The sequence below is a fragment of the Bombina bombina genome, chromosome 2 (assembly GCF_027579735.1).
Source record: "Bombina bombina isolate aBomBom1 chromosome 2, aBomBom1.pri, whole genome shotgun sequence".
NCBI lineage: Eukaryota > Metazoa > Chordata > Amphibia > Anura > Bombinatoridae > Bombina > Bombina bombina.
Window position 1 is genome coordinate 1,213,976,785 of NC_069500.1, and position 12,624 is coordinate 1,213,989,408.

Consider the following 12,624-nt stretch of genomic DNA (forward strand, 5'->3'; position numbering starts at 1 on the left):
TCGATTGTCTGATAGAATCCTATCAGCCAATCGGAATTCAAGGGACGCCATCTTGGATGGCGTCACTTAAAGGAACCTTCATTCAGTCGTCGGCCGTGGACAGAAAAGGATGCTCCGCATCGGATGTCTTCAAGATGGACCTGCTCCGCTCTGGAAGGATGAAGATAGAAGATGCCGCATGGATGAAGACTTGAGCCGTCTGGAGGACCTCTTCTGCCCCGATCGGATGAAGACTTCTGCCCCTCTGGAGGACCACTTGTGCCCGGCTGGGTGAAGACTGCTCAAGGTAGGGTGATCTTCAGGGGGTTAGTGTTAGGTTTTTTTAAGGGGGGTTTGGGTGGGTTTTAGAGTAGGTTTGGGTGGTGGGTTGTAATGTAATGTAATGTAATTTCTTTTTTTACAGGTAAAAGAACTGATTACTTTGGGGCAATGCCCCGCAAAAGGCCCTTTTAAGGGCTATTTGTAATTTAGTATAGGGTAGTGAATTTTTTTTATTTTGGGGGGATTTTTTTATTTTATTAGGGGGATTAGATTAGGTTGTGTAATTTCTTTTTTATTTTCTGTAATTTAGTGTTTTTTTTTTCATAATTTAGTTTATTTAATTTAATTGTATTTAATTGTAGGTAGTTTAGGTAATTCATTTAATTATAGAGTAGTGTTAGGTGTAATTGTAACTTAGGTTAGGGTTTATTTTACAGGTATATTTGTATTTATTTTAGCTAGGTAGTTATTAAATAGTTAATAACTATTTAATAACTATTCTACCTAGTTAAAATAAATACAAAGTTGCCTGTAAAATAAAAATAAATCCTAAAATAGCTACAATGTAACTATTAGTTATATTGTAGCTACATTAGGATTTATTTTATCAGTAAGTATTTAGTTTTAAATAGGAATAATTTAATTAATATTAGTAATTTAATTTAGATTTATTTAAATTATATTTAAATTAGGGGGGTTAGGTTTAGGGTTAGACTTAGATTTAGGGGTTAATAACTTTATTATAGTGGCGGCGACGTTGGGGGCAGCAGATTAGGGGTTAATAAATATAATGTAGGTTGCGGCGGTGTCCGGAGCGGCAGATTAGGGATTAATAATATAATGTAGGGTTCGGCGATGTTAGGGGCAGCAGATTAGGGGTTAATAACTATAATGTAGGTTGCGGCGGTGTCCGGAGCGGCAGATTAGGGATTAATAATATAATGTAGGGTTCGGCGATGTTAGGGGCAGCAGATTAGGGGTTAATAACTATAATGTAGGTTGCGGTGGTGTCCGGAGTGGCAGATTAGGGGTTAATAGTATAATGTAGGTGTCGGCGATGTCGGGGGCGGCAGATTAGGGGTTAATAAGTGTAAGATTAGGGGTGTTTAGACTCGGGGTTCATGTTAGGGTGTTAGGTGTAGACATATTTTTTATTTTCCCATAGGAAACAATGGGCTGCGTTAGAAGCTGGACGCTGCTTTTTTGCAGGTGTTAGGTTTTTTTTCAGCCGGCTCAGCCCCATTGTTTCCTATGGGGAAATTGCGCACGAGCACGTTTAGCCAGCTCACCGCTGACTTAAGCAACGCTGGTATCGAGGTGAGATGTGGAGCAAAATTTTGCTCAACGCTCACTTTTCTGAGACTAACGCAGCCTTTCAGAAAACTCGTAATACCAGCATTGTTTTAAGTGAGCGCTGAAAACAAAGGCTCGTTAGCACCGCACGGCTTTACGACAAAACTCGTAATCTAGCCGTATGTTAGGCTAAGATATAAAATTAGAGCAATTTGTGACAAAGTTTGCTGGAAAATTTCTTAATGAGTCCAATGGGGGTAAATATGTTGTGTATTGTTTGTATACACTTTACTGTGAATATTTCCTGCCTGAGCAGAGAAACAGAGATGTCTTGTATAATAGTAAAACGACTGATCTATGCACTGCCTGGTTTTACTATTACACACCAGCTTAAGCAAAGACCCAGCAGCGCACAGCACACAGCTATTTCTCTTGTTAAGTGTATCCAGTCCACGGATCATCCATTACTTATGGGATATATTCTCCTTCCCAACAGGAAGCTGCAAGAGTCCACCCACAGCAAAGCTGCTATATAGCTCCTCCCCTAACTGCCATTACCAGTCATTCTCTTGCAAGTCTCAACATAGATAGGAGGTCGTGAGAGTCTGTGGTTTTTTATACTTAGTTTATTTCTTCAATCAAAAGTTTGTTATTTTTAAATGGCACCGGAGTGTGCTGTTTATCTCAGGCAGTATTTGGAAGAAGAATCTGCCTGCGTTTTTTCTATGATCTTAGCAGACGTAACTAAGATCCAGTTGCTGTTCTCACACATTCTGAGGAGTAAGGTACTTCAGAGGGGGAATGGCGTGCAGGTTTTCCTGCAAATAAGGTATGTGCAGTAAAATATTTTTCTAAGGAATGGAATTGACTAAGAAAATACTGCTGATACCGAAGTAATGTAAGTACAGCCTTTAAATGCAGTGAAAGCGACTGGTACCAGGCTGATTGATAGAGATATATGCTAAGGTATGTGCAGTAATATATTTTTCTAAGGAATGGAATTGACTAAGAAAATACTGCTGATACCGAAGTAATGTAAGTAAAGCCTTAAATGCAGTGATAGCGACTGGATCAGGCTTATTAATAGACATACATACTCTTATAAGAATGTGTTTTAAAACGTTTGCTGGCATGTTTAATCGTTTTTTAACATATGTTTGGTGATAAAACTTATTGGGGCCTAATTTTTCCACATGGCTGGCTTAAATTTTGCATAGAAACAGTTATAGGGAAGGTAATCCACAGCTCAGCTGTGGCAGTTTTGTTGTGTCTGTTTAAAAAAATGTCGTTTTTTTTTTTTTTTGTTTGTTTTTTGCATTAAGGGGTTAATCATCCATTTGCAAGTGGGTGCAATGCTCTGTTAACTTATTACATGTACTGTAAAAATTTCGTTTGATTTACTGCCTTTTTTCACTGTTTTTCAAATTTTGACAAAATTTGTTTCTCTTAAAGGCACAGTAACGTTTGTTATATTTGCTTGTTAACTTGATTTAAAGTGTTTTCCAAGCTTACTAGTCTCTTTATTAGTTCTAACATGCCTAACATAGAGGAGGCTCTGTGTTTATTATGTTTAAAGCCATGGTGGAACCCCATTTTAGAATGTGTACCAGATGTACTGATTTCATGTTAAACAATAAAGATCATTTTTTGTATTTAAAAACATTATCACCAGAGGATTCTGTCGAGGGGGAAGTTATGCCGACTAACTCTCCCCACGTGTCAGACCCTTTGACTCCCGCTTTAGGGACTCACGCTCAAATGGCGCCAAGTACATCAAGGGCACCCATAGCGTTTATTTTACCAGAGGATTCTGTCGAGGGGGAAGTTATGCCGACTAACTCTCCCCACGTGTCAGACCCTTTGACTCCCGCTCCAGGGACTCACGCTCAAATGGCGCCAAGTATATCAATGGCGCCCATAGCGTTTATTTTACAAGACATGGCAAAGGTTGTGTATAATACACTGGCAGCAGTATTAGTCAGACTACCTGAAATTAAAGGAAAGCAAAACAGCTCTGGGGGTAGATACAGAGCATACAGACGCTTTAAGAACCATGTCTGATACTACCTCACAATATGCTTAGTCTGTGGGTGATATTTGTGACTCAGGGAAGATGATTTAACCTGATTCTGATATTTCTACATTTAAAATTTATGCTTGAGAACCTCCACTTGTTGCTCAGGGAGGCTTTAGCTGCTCTGAATGAATGTGTACAATCGCAGTGCCAGAGAAATTGTGTAGACTGGATAAATAATATGCAGTGCCGGTGTGTACTTATGTTTTTCCAATACCTAAAGAGGTTTACTAAAATTTTTCATAAGGAATGGGATAGACCAGGTGTGCCGTTCTCTTCCCCTCCTATTTTTTAGAAGAATGTTTTCTAATAGTTGCCACCACACGGGACTTATGGCAGACAGTTCCTAAGGTGGAGAGAAGAGTTTCTACTCTAGCTAAACGTACCACTACCTCTGGCGAGGACTGTTGTGCTTTTTTAGATCCAATGGATAAAAAATGTTTATTCAACAAGGTTTTATCCTGCAGCCCCTTGCACGCATTGCTCCTGTCACTGCTGCTGCGGCGTTCTGGTTTGAGTCTCTTGATGAGGCTTTACAGGCTCCATTGGATGAATATATTTGACAAGCTTAGAGCACTTAAGCTAGCCAATTCCTTTGTTTTCTGATGCCTTTGTTCCTTTGACTAGACTAACGGCTAAGAATTCTGTTTTTTACTATACTGGTGCGCAGAGCGCTATGGCTTATATCATGGTCAGCTGTCGTGACTTTAATAAATAAGCTACTTAACTTCCCTTCAAGGGGCAGACCCTATTCAGGCCTAGTTTGAAGGAGATTATTACTTATATCACTGGAGGAAAAGATCATGCCCTTCCTCAGGACAGGTCCAAATCAAGGGACAAAAAAGGCCTAATTTTCGTGCCTTTCGAAAATTCAAGGCAGGTGTGGCATCAACTTCCTCTAAGGCAGACAACCGGACCTGGAACAAAGATAAGCAGGTCAAGGAGCCTGCTGCTGCCTCTAAAACAGCATGAGGAACGGACCCCTATCTGGTAACGGATCCTATAGGGGGCAGACTTCATTCTTCGCCCAGGCGTGGGCAAGAGATGCCCAGGATCCCTGGGCATTGGAAATTATACCCCAGAGATATCTTCTGGATTTCAAAGCTTTCCCCCCCAAAAAAGGGGAGTTTTTGCCTTTCACATTTATCTGCAAACCAGATAAAGAAAGAGACATTCTTGCATTGTGTACGTGACCCATTCAGTTCCAATAGAGGAACAGGGACACAGTTTTCCTCAAATCGGTTTGTGGTTCCCAAGGAAAGGAAACCTTCAGACCTATTTTGGATCTAAAAGATCTTAAACAAATTCTTTAGAATTCTATCATTTAAGATGGAAACTATTCGTACCATCTTAACTATGATCCAGGAGAGTCAATAGAGGACTACAATGGATTTGAAGGATGCTTATCCTCACATTACGATGCATAAAGATCACCATCGGTTTTTCAGGTTTGCCTTTCTAGACAGGCATTACCAGTTTGTAGCTCTTTCCTTTGGGTTAACTACAGCCCCTAGAATCTTTATGGAGGTTCCGGGGTCACTTTGGCGGTCCTTAGGCCGCGGGGCATAGAAGTGGCCCCTTATTTAGACGACATCCTGATACAGGCGTCAAACATCCAAGTTGCCAAGTCTCATACGGACGTAGTACTGGCATTTCTGAGATCACATGGGTGGAATGTGAACAAGGAAAGAGTTCTCTATCCCCAATATCAAGGGTTTCCCTCCTAGGGATTCTGATAGATTTTGTAGAAATTAAAATTTACCTGACGGAGTCCAGGTTGTCAAAGTTTCTAAATTTCTGCCGTGTTCTTCATTCCATCCGCGCCCTTTGGTGGCTCAGTACATGAATGTAATCGGCTTAATGGTAGCGGCAAGGGACATAGTACCGTTTGCACGCCTACATTTCAGACCACTGCAACTATGCATGCTCAGCCAGAGGAACGGGGATTACACAGATTTGTTCTCCTGTTAAATCCGGACCAGGAAACCAGAGATTCTCTCGGGTCCATCTGTCCAAGGGTATGACCTTCCGCAGGTCAGATGGGACAATTGTTACAACAGATGCCAGCCTTTTAGGTTGGGATACAGTCTGGAACTCCCTGAAGGCTCAGGGATAGTGGACTCAGGAGGAGACCCTCCTTCTAATGAATATTCTGGAACTGGGAGCGATATTCCATGCTTTTCAGACTTGGCCTCAGTTAGCAACTCTGAGGTACATCATATTTCAGTCGGACAATATCACGACTGTGGCTTACATCAACCATCAAGGGGGAACAGAAGTTCCCTAGCAATGTTAGAAGTCTTAAAATAATTCACTGGACAGAGACTCACTCTTGTCTAAAAGCTATCCCTATCCCAGGTGTTGAGAACTGGGAGGCAGATTTTCTAAGTCGTCAGACTTTTCATCCGGGGGAGTGGGAATTCCCTCCGGAGGGGTTTGCACAAGATCAAGCAGGAGAGTGCTTTGGTGCTTTTGACAGCGCCTGCGTGGCCACGCAGGACCTGGTATGCAGATCTGGTGGACATGTCATCCTTTCCACCACGGTCTCTGCTTCTGAGACAGGACCCTCTACCTCAGGGTCTTTTCAACCATCTAAATATAACTAATCTGAGATGGACTGCCTGGAGACAGAACGCTTGATGTTATCAAAGCATGGCTTCTCTGAGTCAGTAATTGATACCTTAATACAGGCATAAAAGCCTGTCTCTAGGAAAATTTAACATAAGATATGGTGTAAATATCTTATTGTTATGAATCCATGGGTTACTCATGGAGTAAAGTCTGGATTCCCAGGATATTATCTTTTCTCCAAGATGATTTTGAGAAAAGGGTTGTCAGTTAGTTCTTTAAAAGGACAGATTTCTACTCTGTCTATTCTTTTGCACAAGCGTCTGGCAGGTATTCTAGACGTTCAGGCATTTGGTCAGGCTTTGGTTAGAACCAAGCCTGTGGTTAAAAATGTTGCTCCGCCATGGAGCTTAAAGCTGGTTCTTAAGGTTCTTCAAGGAGTTCCATTTGAACCTTTTCATTCCATAGATATCAAACTTCTATCTTGGAAAGTTCCTTTTTGGTAGCTATTTCCTCGGCTCATAGAGTCTCCGAGTTATCTGCGTTGCAATGTGATTCTCCTTATCTGGTTCTCCGTACGGATAAGGTAGTCCTGTGTACCAACCTGGGTTTTTACCTAAGGTGGTATCTAACAAGAATATCACTCAAGAGATTGTTGTTCCATTCTTGTATCCTAATCCTTCTTCAAAGAAGGAACGTCTATTACACAATTTGGACGTGGTTCGTGTTTTAAAGTTTTACTTACAAGCTACTACAGATTTTCATCAAACATTCACCTTGTTTGTTGTCTATTCTGGACAGAGGAGAGGTCAAAGGACTTCAGCAACCTCTCTGTCTTTTTGGTTAAAAAGCATAATTCATTTAGCTTATGAGACTGCTGGACAGCAGCCTCCTGAAGGGATTACAGCTCATTCTACTAGAGCTGTGGTTTTCACTTAGGCCTTTTTTAAATGTGGCTTCTGTTGAACAGATTACAAGACGGAGTCTTGGTCTGCGTTTCATACTTTTTCAAATTTAACAAATTTGATACCTTGCTTCTTCGGAGGCTATTTTTGGGAGAAAGGGTTTTTTACAGGCAGTGGTAACTTCCGTTTAAGTACCTGCCTTGTCCCTCCCATCATCCGTGTACTTTAGCTTTGGTATTGGTATCCCATAAGTAATGGATGATCCGTGGACTGGATACACTTAACAAGAGAAAACATAATTTATGCTTACCTGATAAATTTATTTCTCTTGTAGTGTATCCAGTCCACGGCCCGCCCTGTCACTTTAAGGCAGGTAATTTTTCCATTAAACTACAGTCACCACTGCACCCTATGGTTTTCCTTTCTCTGCATGTTTTCGGTCGAATGACTGGTAATGGCAGTTAGGGGAGGAGCTATATAGCAGCTTTGCTGTGGGTGGACTCTTGCAGCTTCCTGTTGGGAAGGAGAATATATCCCATAAGTAATGGATGATCCGTGGACTGGATACACTACAAGAGAAATAAATTTATCAGGTAAGCATAAATTATGTTTTTTCAAGAGGACTGAAAGTACAGCTTCTGATTGGCTGTAGTGTCGGTTGACATAAAGTTTGAAATGAATGCTGAATGGGCGACTGAGGGAGCTGAACAGAAGTTAACGAGCTCTGTTAAAACCCGGAAATGGAATGCTAAAAACTTTAATTGAAAGTTAGTGCTATGCTGAAAACTTGTTTTTCTACTCTAATATAGGAATATGAGTATGTTGTTCTTCTAATGAGAAACTGACAAATGCTATCTTAATGATACAATTTTTCGTATTATATGCTCATTGCTAAGTATTTTACATATGACAAACATTAGTGTAGAGGAAATCTTCTTGTGACAAAAATATATTTCAAATAAATACAAAGCAACCTGTAGTCACACTCAGTCTTATTGATACATGACTTCTGGAATTTCACAGACATCATCAATAATAAAACTGAGCAACATCTAAAACAGCTAGGGACTTTTTGCAGATAATAGTTGAGACATTATGGCAATACTTTGCAATTAATTATTGTGCACTCAGTAAATAAGACCCACAAATCATTGCGACCATATGATAATAATCAAGGGTACCTCTGCCAGCTTGATCTTGTGTTTTGTCTGGCTTCTCTCTCCATGGAATTGTGATAGATGGGAACAAGCATTTTTTCTCTTTTGTTTCATGCTCTTCATTTTTATTTTTATTTGGAGAAGAAAGTAATAGATTTACTCTGCTGTCCTCTATCAGCGTTTCTTTATCCTCTTCTCTTTTTGACAGACTTTGCTCTGACAAGTCAGTCAATTTTATTATTTTAAGCTTAGAAAGGGGGGAAGATGGTGGAGTAGGACTGGACGGTTTTGGAGCCAGGGATGGCTTTTGAATAATAGGTGATTTTGGGACCACTTTGTCTTTGTTAGGTGAAGATAATGCATTGGAGACTGGAACCAATGGGCTGGCTGTGAAATGAAGAGTATCAGATGGATTGTTTGAGTTATTTGTCTGAACTTTCACACTTGTGTCCCTGTTTACCTTTGTAGGAGATGCTTCAATTTCTTTCCCAGGACCAAGTCTTAGTTCTGATTCATCAGTGGCAATGAAAGAAGTAGGGACTCCATCAAAGCTATCACCCGCGCTGTAACGCTTTTTTCTTTTCTGATCATTTTGTGCATCAGAATGAAACCTTAACGAGTAATTTGTCCTCCTTAATTTTATCCCAAATGGAGCTGTTTTTTCCTCTGAATTTTGTAAAAATTTCTCATTTTTTCTCAAGGCATTGCCTGTTTGTGTTTCAAAAGAAGTTTGGACTTCTACTTGCACTTTGCGAGGAGACTGAGGAGGGTTAGGAACAAGAAAGGATGGAAGATCTTTTGAAAATATAAAACCTTCTGTGGTGTCTTCAGGAGGTATTTGCTTTTTCCTTTTATTTGTAGATGTGTCTTGCACATTTACTGTGATCTCTTGAGGCTTGTACTGAGCTTCGTTGTCAGATAATTCTGGCTTTGTTAAAATACTTTCCCTGCCTGATTGTTTTATCACTTCTTCACTGGGCTTTACTGTTTCTGCAAATTTCTGCCATGCAGGTGTTATGGAGAATTTAGCACTAGCTGACATTGTTTTCCTTAAGTTGCTATGGGAATCACCTTTTCCTTTGGCAGCCAGTTCATCACTGTCTATTTGAGAGTTTAGCTCTTTCTCTTGCAAGATAACATTTTCAGCTTTATTAAGGATTCTTGATCGTATAGATGCCCACTCAGCTAGAATAGACTGGTTTTCAAGAGATTCAGATGAATACTTTGTCTTGCTAACTTGTATAGCATCTTGCTTCTCTTTTGCATTTAGAATTGCCTCATTATCGATATGTTTTCTTTCTTCAGTGAGACCTAGCAAGGATTTACAAGCTGTATCCTTGATCTGATTAAGGTTTACTGCTGTTCCACAAAGTTGTGCACCTGTGACCAAGATGGCTGTGTGGGGAACACACTGAGATGATGAGAATGAATGTGGGCTTGTAGGCAGCTTATTTTCTTTAGGGCCGTGGGTATCAGGTGAAGCAGATGATTCTTTTAATGGAGTCACTGGGCTTAAATTAACTTTTTGAAATATAATTTGCTTTTCACCAGATGTCACTTTAAATGTGAATGGTCTGTGCATTGATTGCCTTTGATCAAGTTCCTGCCATCGTAGCTCTTCATTTCTTTCCTTCTGTTGATCTTCAATTTGCTTTTGCTGTCTGTGCTTAAGATCTTCACCTTGATTTATTTCTTCTGTTGTTTTCTGTTTTACAGTTAGTTCTTTTCCCATTAAACTAATTTTAGAATCTTTTAGATCCTCTGACTTTTTCTCATTCTCTTTCTCAGATTGTTTCAGCATTTCTATGCTTTCATGTTTTAGTTCTTCTTTTCTCTTTTGTTCCTCCTTTCTTTGTTGTTCCTCAATCCTCTTTTGCTCCTCGATTCGTGTTTGTTCTATTCTTTTTTGCTCCTCAATTATTTTTTGCTCCTCAATTCTCCTTTGCTCCTCAATTTTCCTTTGCTCCTCAATTTTATTTTGCTCCTCAATTCTCTTTTGTTCCTCAATTTGCTTTTGCTCCTCAATTCTCTTTTGTTCCTCAGTTTTCCTTTGCTCCTCAATTCTCTTTTGTTCTATTTTCCTTTGCTCCTCAATATTATTTTGCTCTTCAATTCTCCTTTGCTCCTCAATTCTCCTCTGATCTTCGATTCTCTTTTGCTCCTCGATTCTCTTTTCCTCCTTGTGTCTTTGTCTCTCTTCCTCTTGATGCTGCTTATCTGCTTTTTGGTGTGATGTCTGCTCTTCATGTTCCCTTTGCCCTTTTTCCTCCTTTCTTTGGTGCTCTTCTAGTTCTTGACAAATTTGCTCAGCTCTTTGTTTGCTTTTTTCTTCATGCTGTTTCTGCTCTTTTAACTGAATTTGTTTTTGCTCTTCAAGAGCTTTTAGGGGTTCTTGTCTCTTTCTTTCTTTTTCCTCTTCACACTTTTGTGCTTGTAATTTATTTAGAATTTCTCCATCTTGGTTTTTACACCTTCTCCATTCTATGTGATCATGTGTATTCACATGTTGCAGGGACTTTTCTGTCAAATGTTGAATTAATTTTTCTGGAGATTGTTTCATACTGTAAATGTCTTCATGTTCATACACAGTGTCTTCTATACTCTGGTTATCCTACAAATAAAGTCGGGAAAGAAAAATAATATTTGAATAAGGAAGTAATTTCCATGTAATATCAATCATCTCAATTGTTACAATATGTATGTTTTTTTTAACGCATAAACAAAAATAAGTGCATTTACAAAGGAAATGGACACATGACTTTGGCACATCCATTAAAATCAAAGTATCTAGATTGCAAATATTTGCTATGGATTGATGTTTGTTGGAACTTACAGAATATTCCTTTGTTTTTTTCAGTATTCAACCATATTGGCTGCAGTATAACTGACCCCATATTTATGGTGAAATTGTTGTAATATGAAATCTACCATGTGCCAGATGTTATTGTTAGAAAGTTAGGGAACAACTAGCAGGTACTTTAGGCAGGTAACAGGGCAATATATATAATAGTCAGGTTACAGGTCAATACATAACATATTCCAGTAATAGATCAGTAGGTTCTATAAGCAGGTAGGAAGATAACAAGCGCTAACACAGTCTAGCTCAGGTACATATATCTACACACTGGAAACATACATGTAGAGTGTCAACAGGCCCTAGTAGCTTAATTATGTTTCTAAACAGTAACCACTCCCCCTAGATAAGGGTCTGTACCTGGAAGCTGGATATTTGTGTTACTTTATGCTTTAACAAAATCTACAGATGCCTGTGAGTTCAGAGGACTTATGCAAAGCCGCTATGAATACCCAGTGATTCCACTCTTCAATGTTATATTATAAGTAGATCAAATCAACTATCAACTATCTACAAAGCACTTGACCAGTGACATTCATCTAACTTTAGGCATCAAATCAGTGCTCTATCTAATCATGAAAGAAAACATTTGGGTGTCAAGTCCCTTTAAGGCAAGCCAGCAGATAGGTCAGTTTAAGCTGGGTCAGTTACAAACAGGTCCAGGCTGCTTTTATTTTCTTATGTTTTGGATGTTTGTGGAAAGCATAACTTCCATACCTGTCTTAAAGGGCCATGAAACCCAACATTTGTTTGTGATTCAGATAGATTTTGCATTTTTAAACAACTTTCCAATTTACTTCTGTAATCAATTTTGCTTCATTCTCTTGGTATATTTTATTTAAGAAGCAGCAATGCCCTCCTGGGAGCAAATGGGCATACAAGTTCATCCACCAATCAGCAGCTATAGCTCCAAGCATCTAGATCAGGGATAGGCACAGACAAAGGCTGTGGCGGACATTTTATAAAGTACAGACCTTAGTGAAGGACACCAAGGTACATTTGAAATTAAAAACATTATTTTATAGTGCTTGGTGTTATTATACTGATACAGATACCACTGATCCTATAACCAGCCCTCCTCTGGCTATACCCATGAGCCAGTGTCACTACTGTGTCTTTGTATAGTGATTGGTGTTATTATACTGATGCAGATACCACTGACCCTATAACCAGCCCTCTTCTGGATATACCCATATGCCAGTGTCACTACTGTGTCTTTGTATAGTGCTGGGTGTTATTATACTGATGCAGATACCACTGATTCTATAACCAGCCCTCCTCTGGCTATACCCATGTGCCAGTGTCACTACTGTGTCATTATATAGCACTGGGTGTTATTATACTGATGCAGATAGCACTGAATATATAACCAACCCTTGTCTGGCTATACCCATGTGCCAGTGTCACTACTGTGTCATTATATAGCACTGGGTGTTATTATACTGATGCAGATACCACTGACCCTATAACCAGCCCTTGTCTGGCTATACGCATGTGCCAGTGTCACTACTG

The 12,624-nt window shown here is 39.6% G+C and overlaps 1 protein-coding gene across 1 annotated transcript in view; it reads right to left on the reverse strand.

Moving 5' to 3' along the window:
* CRACD (capping protein inhibiting regulator of actin dynamics) overlaps positions 1-12,624 on the reverse strand; it is a 421,538-nt gene that overhangs the window by 20,497 nt on the left and 388,417 nt on the right. The window contains exon 9 of the mRNA XM_053703944.1: positions 8,283-10,869. Coding sequence (XP_053559919.1) covers positions 8,283-10,869 — 2,587 coding nt within the window. The remainder of the gene's footprint in view (positions 1-8,282; positions 10,870-12,624) is intronic.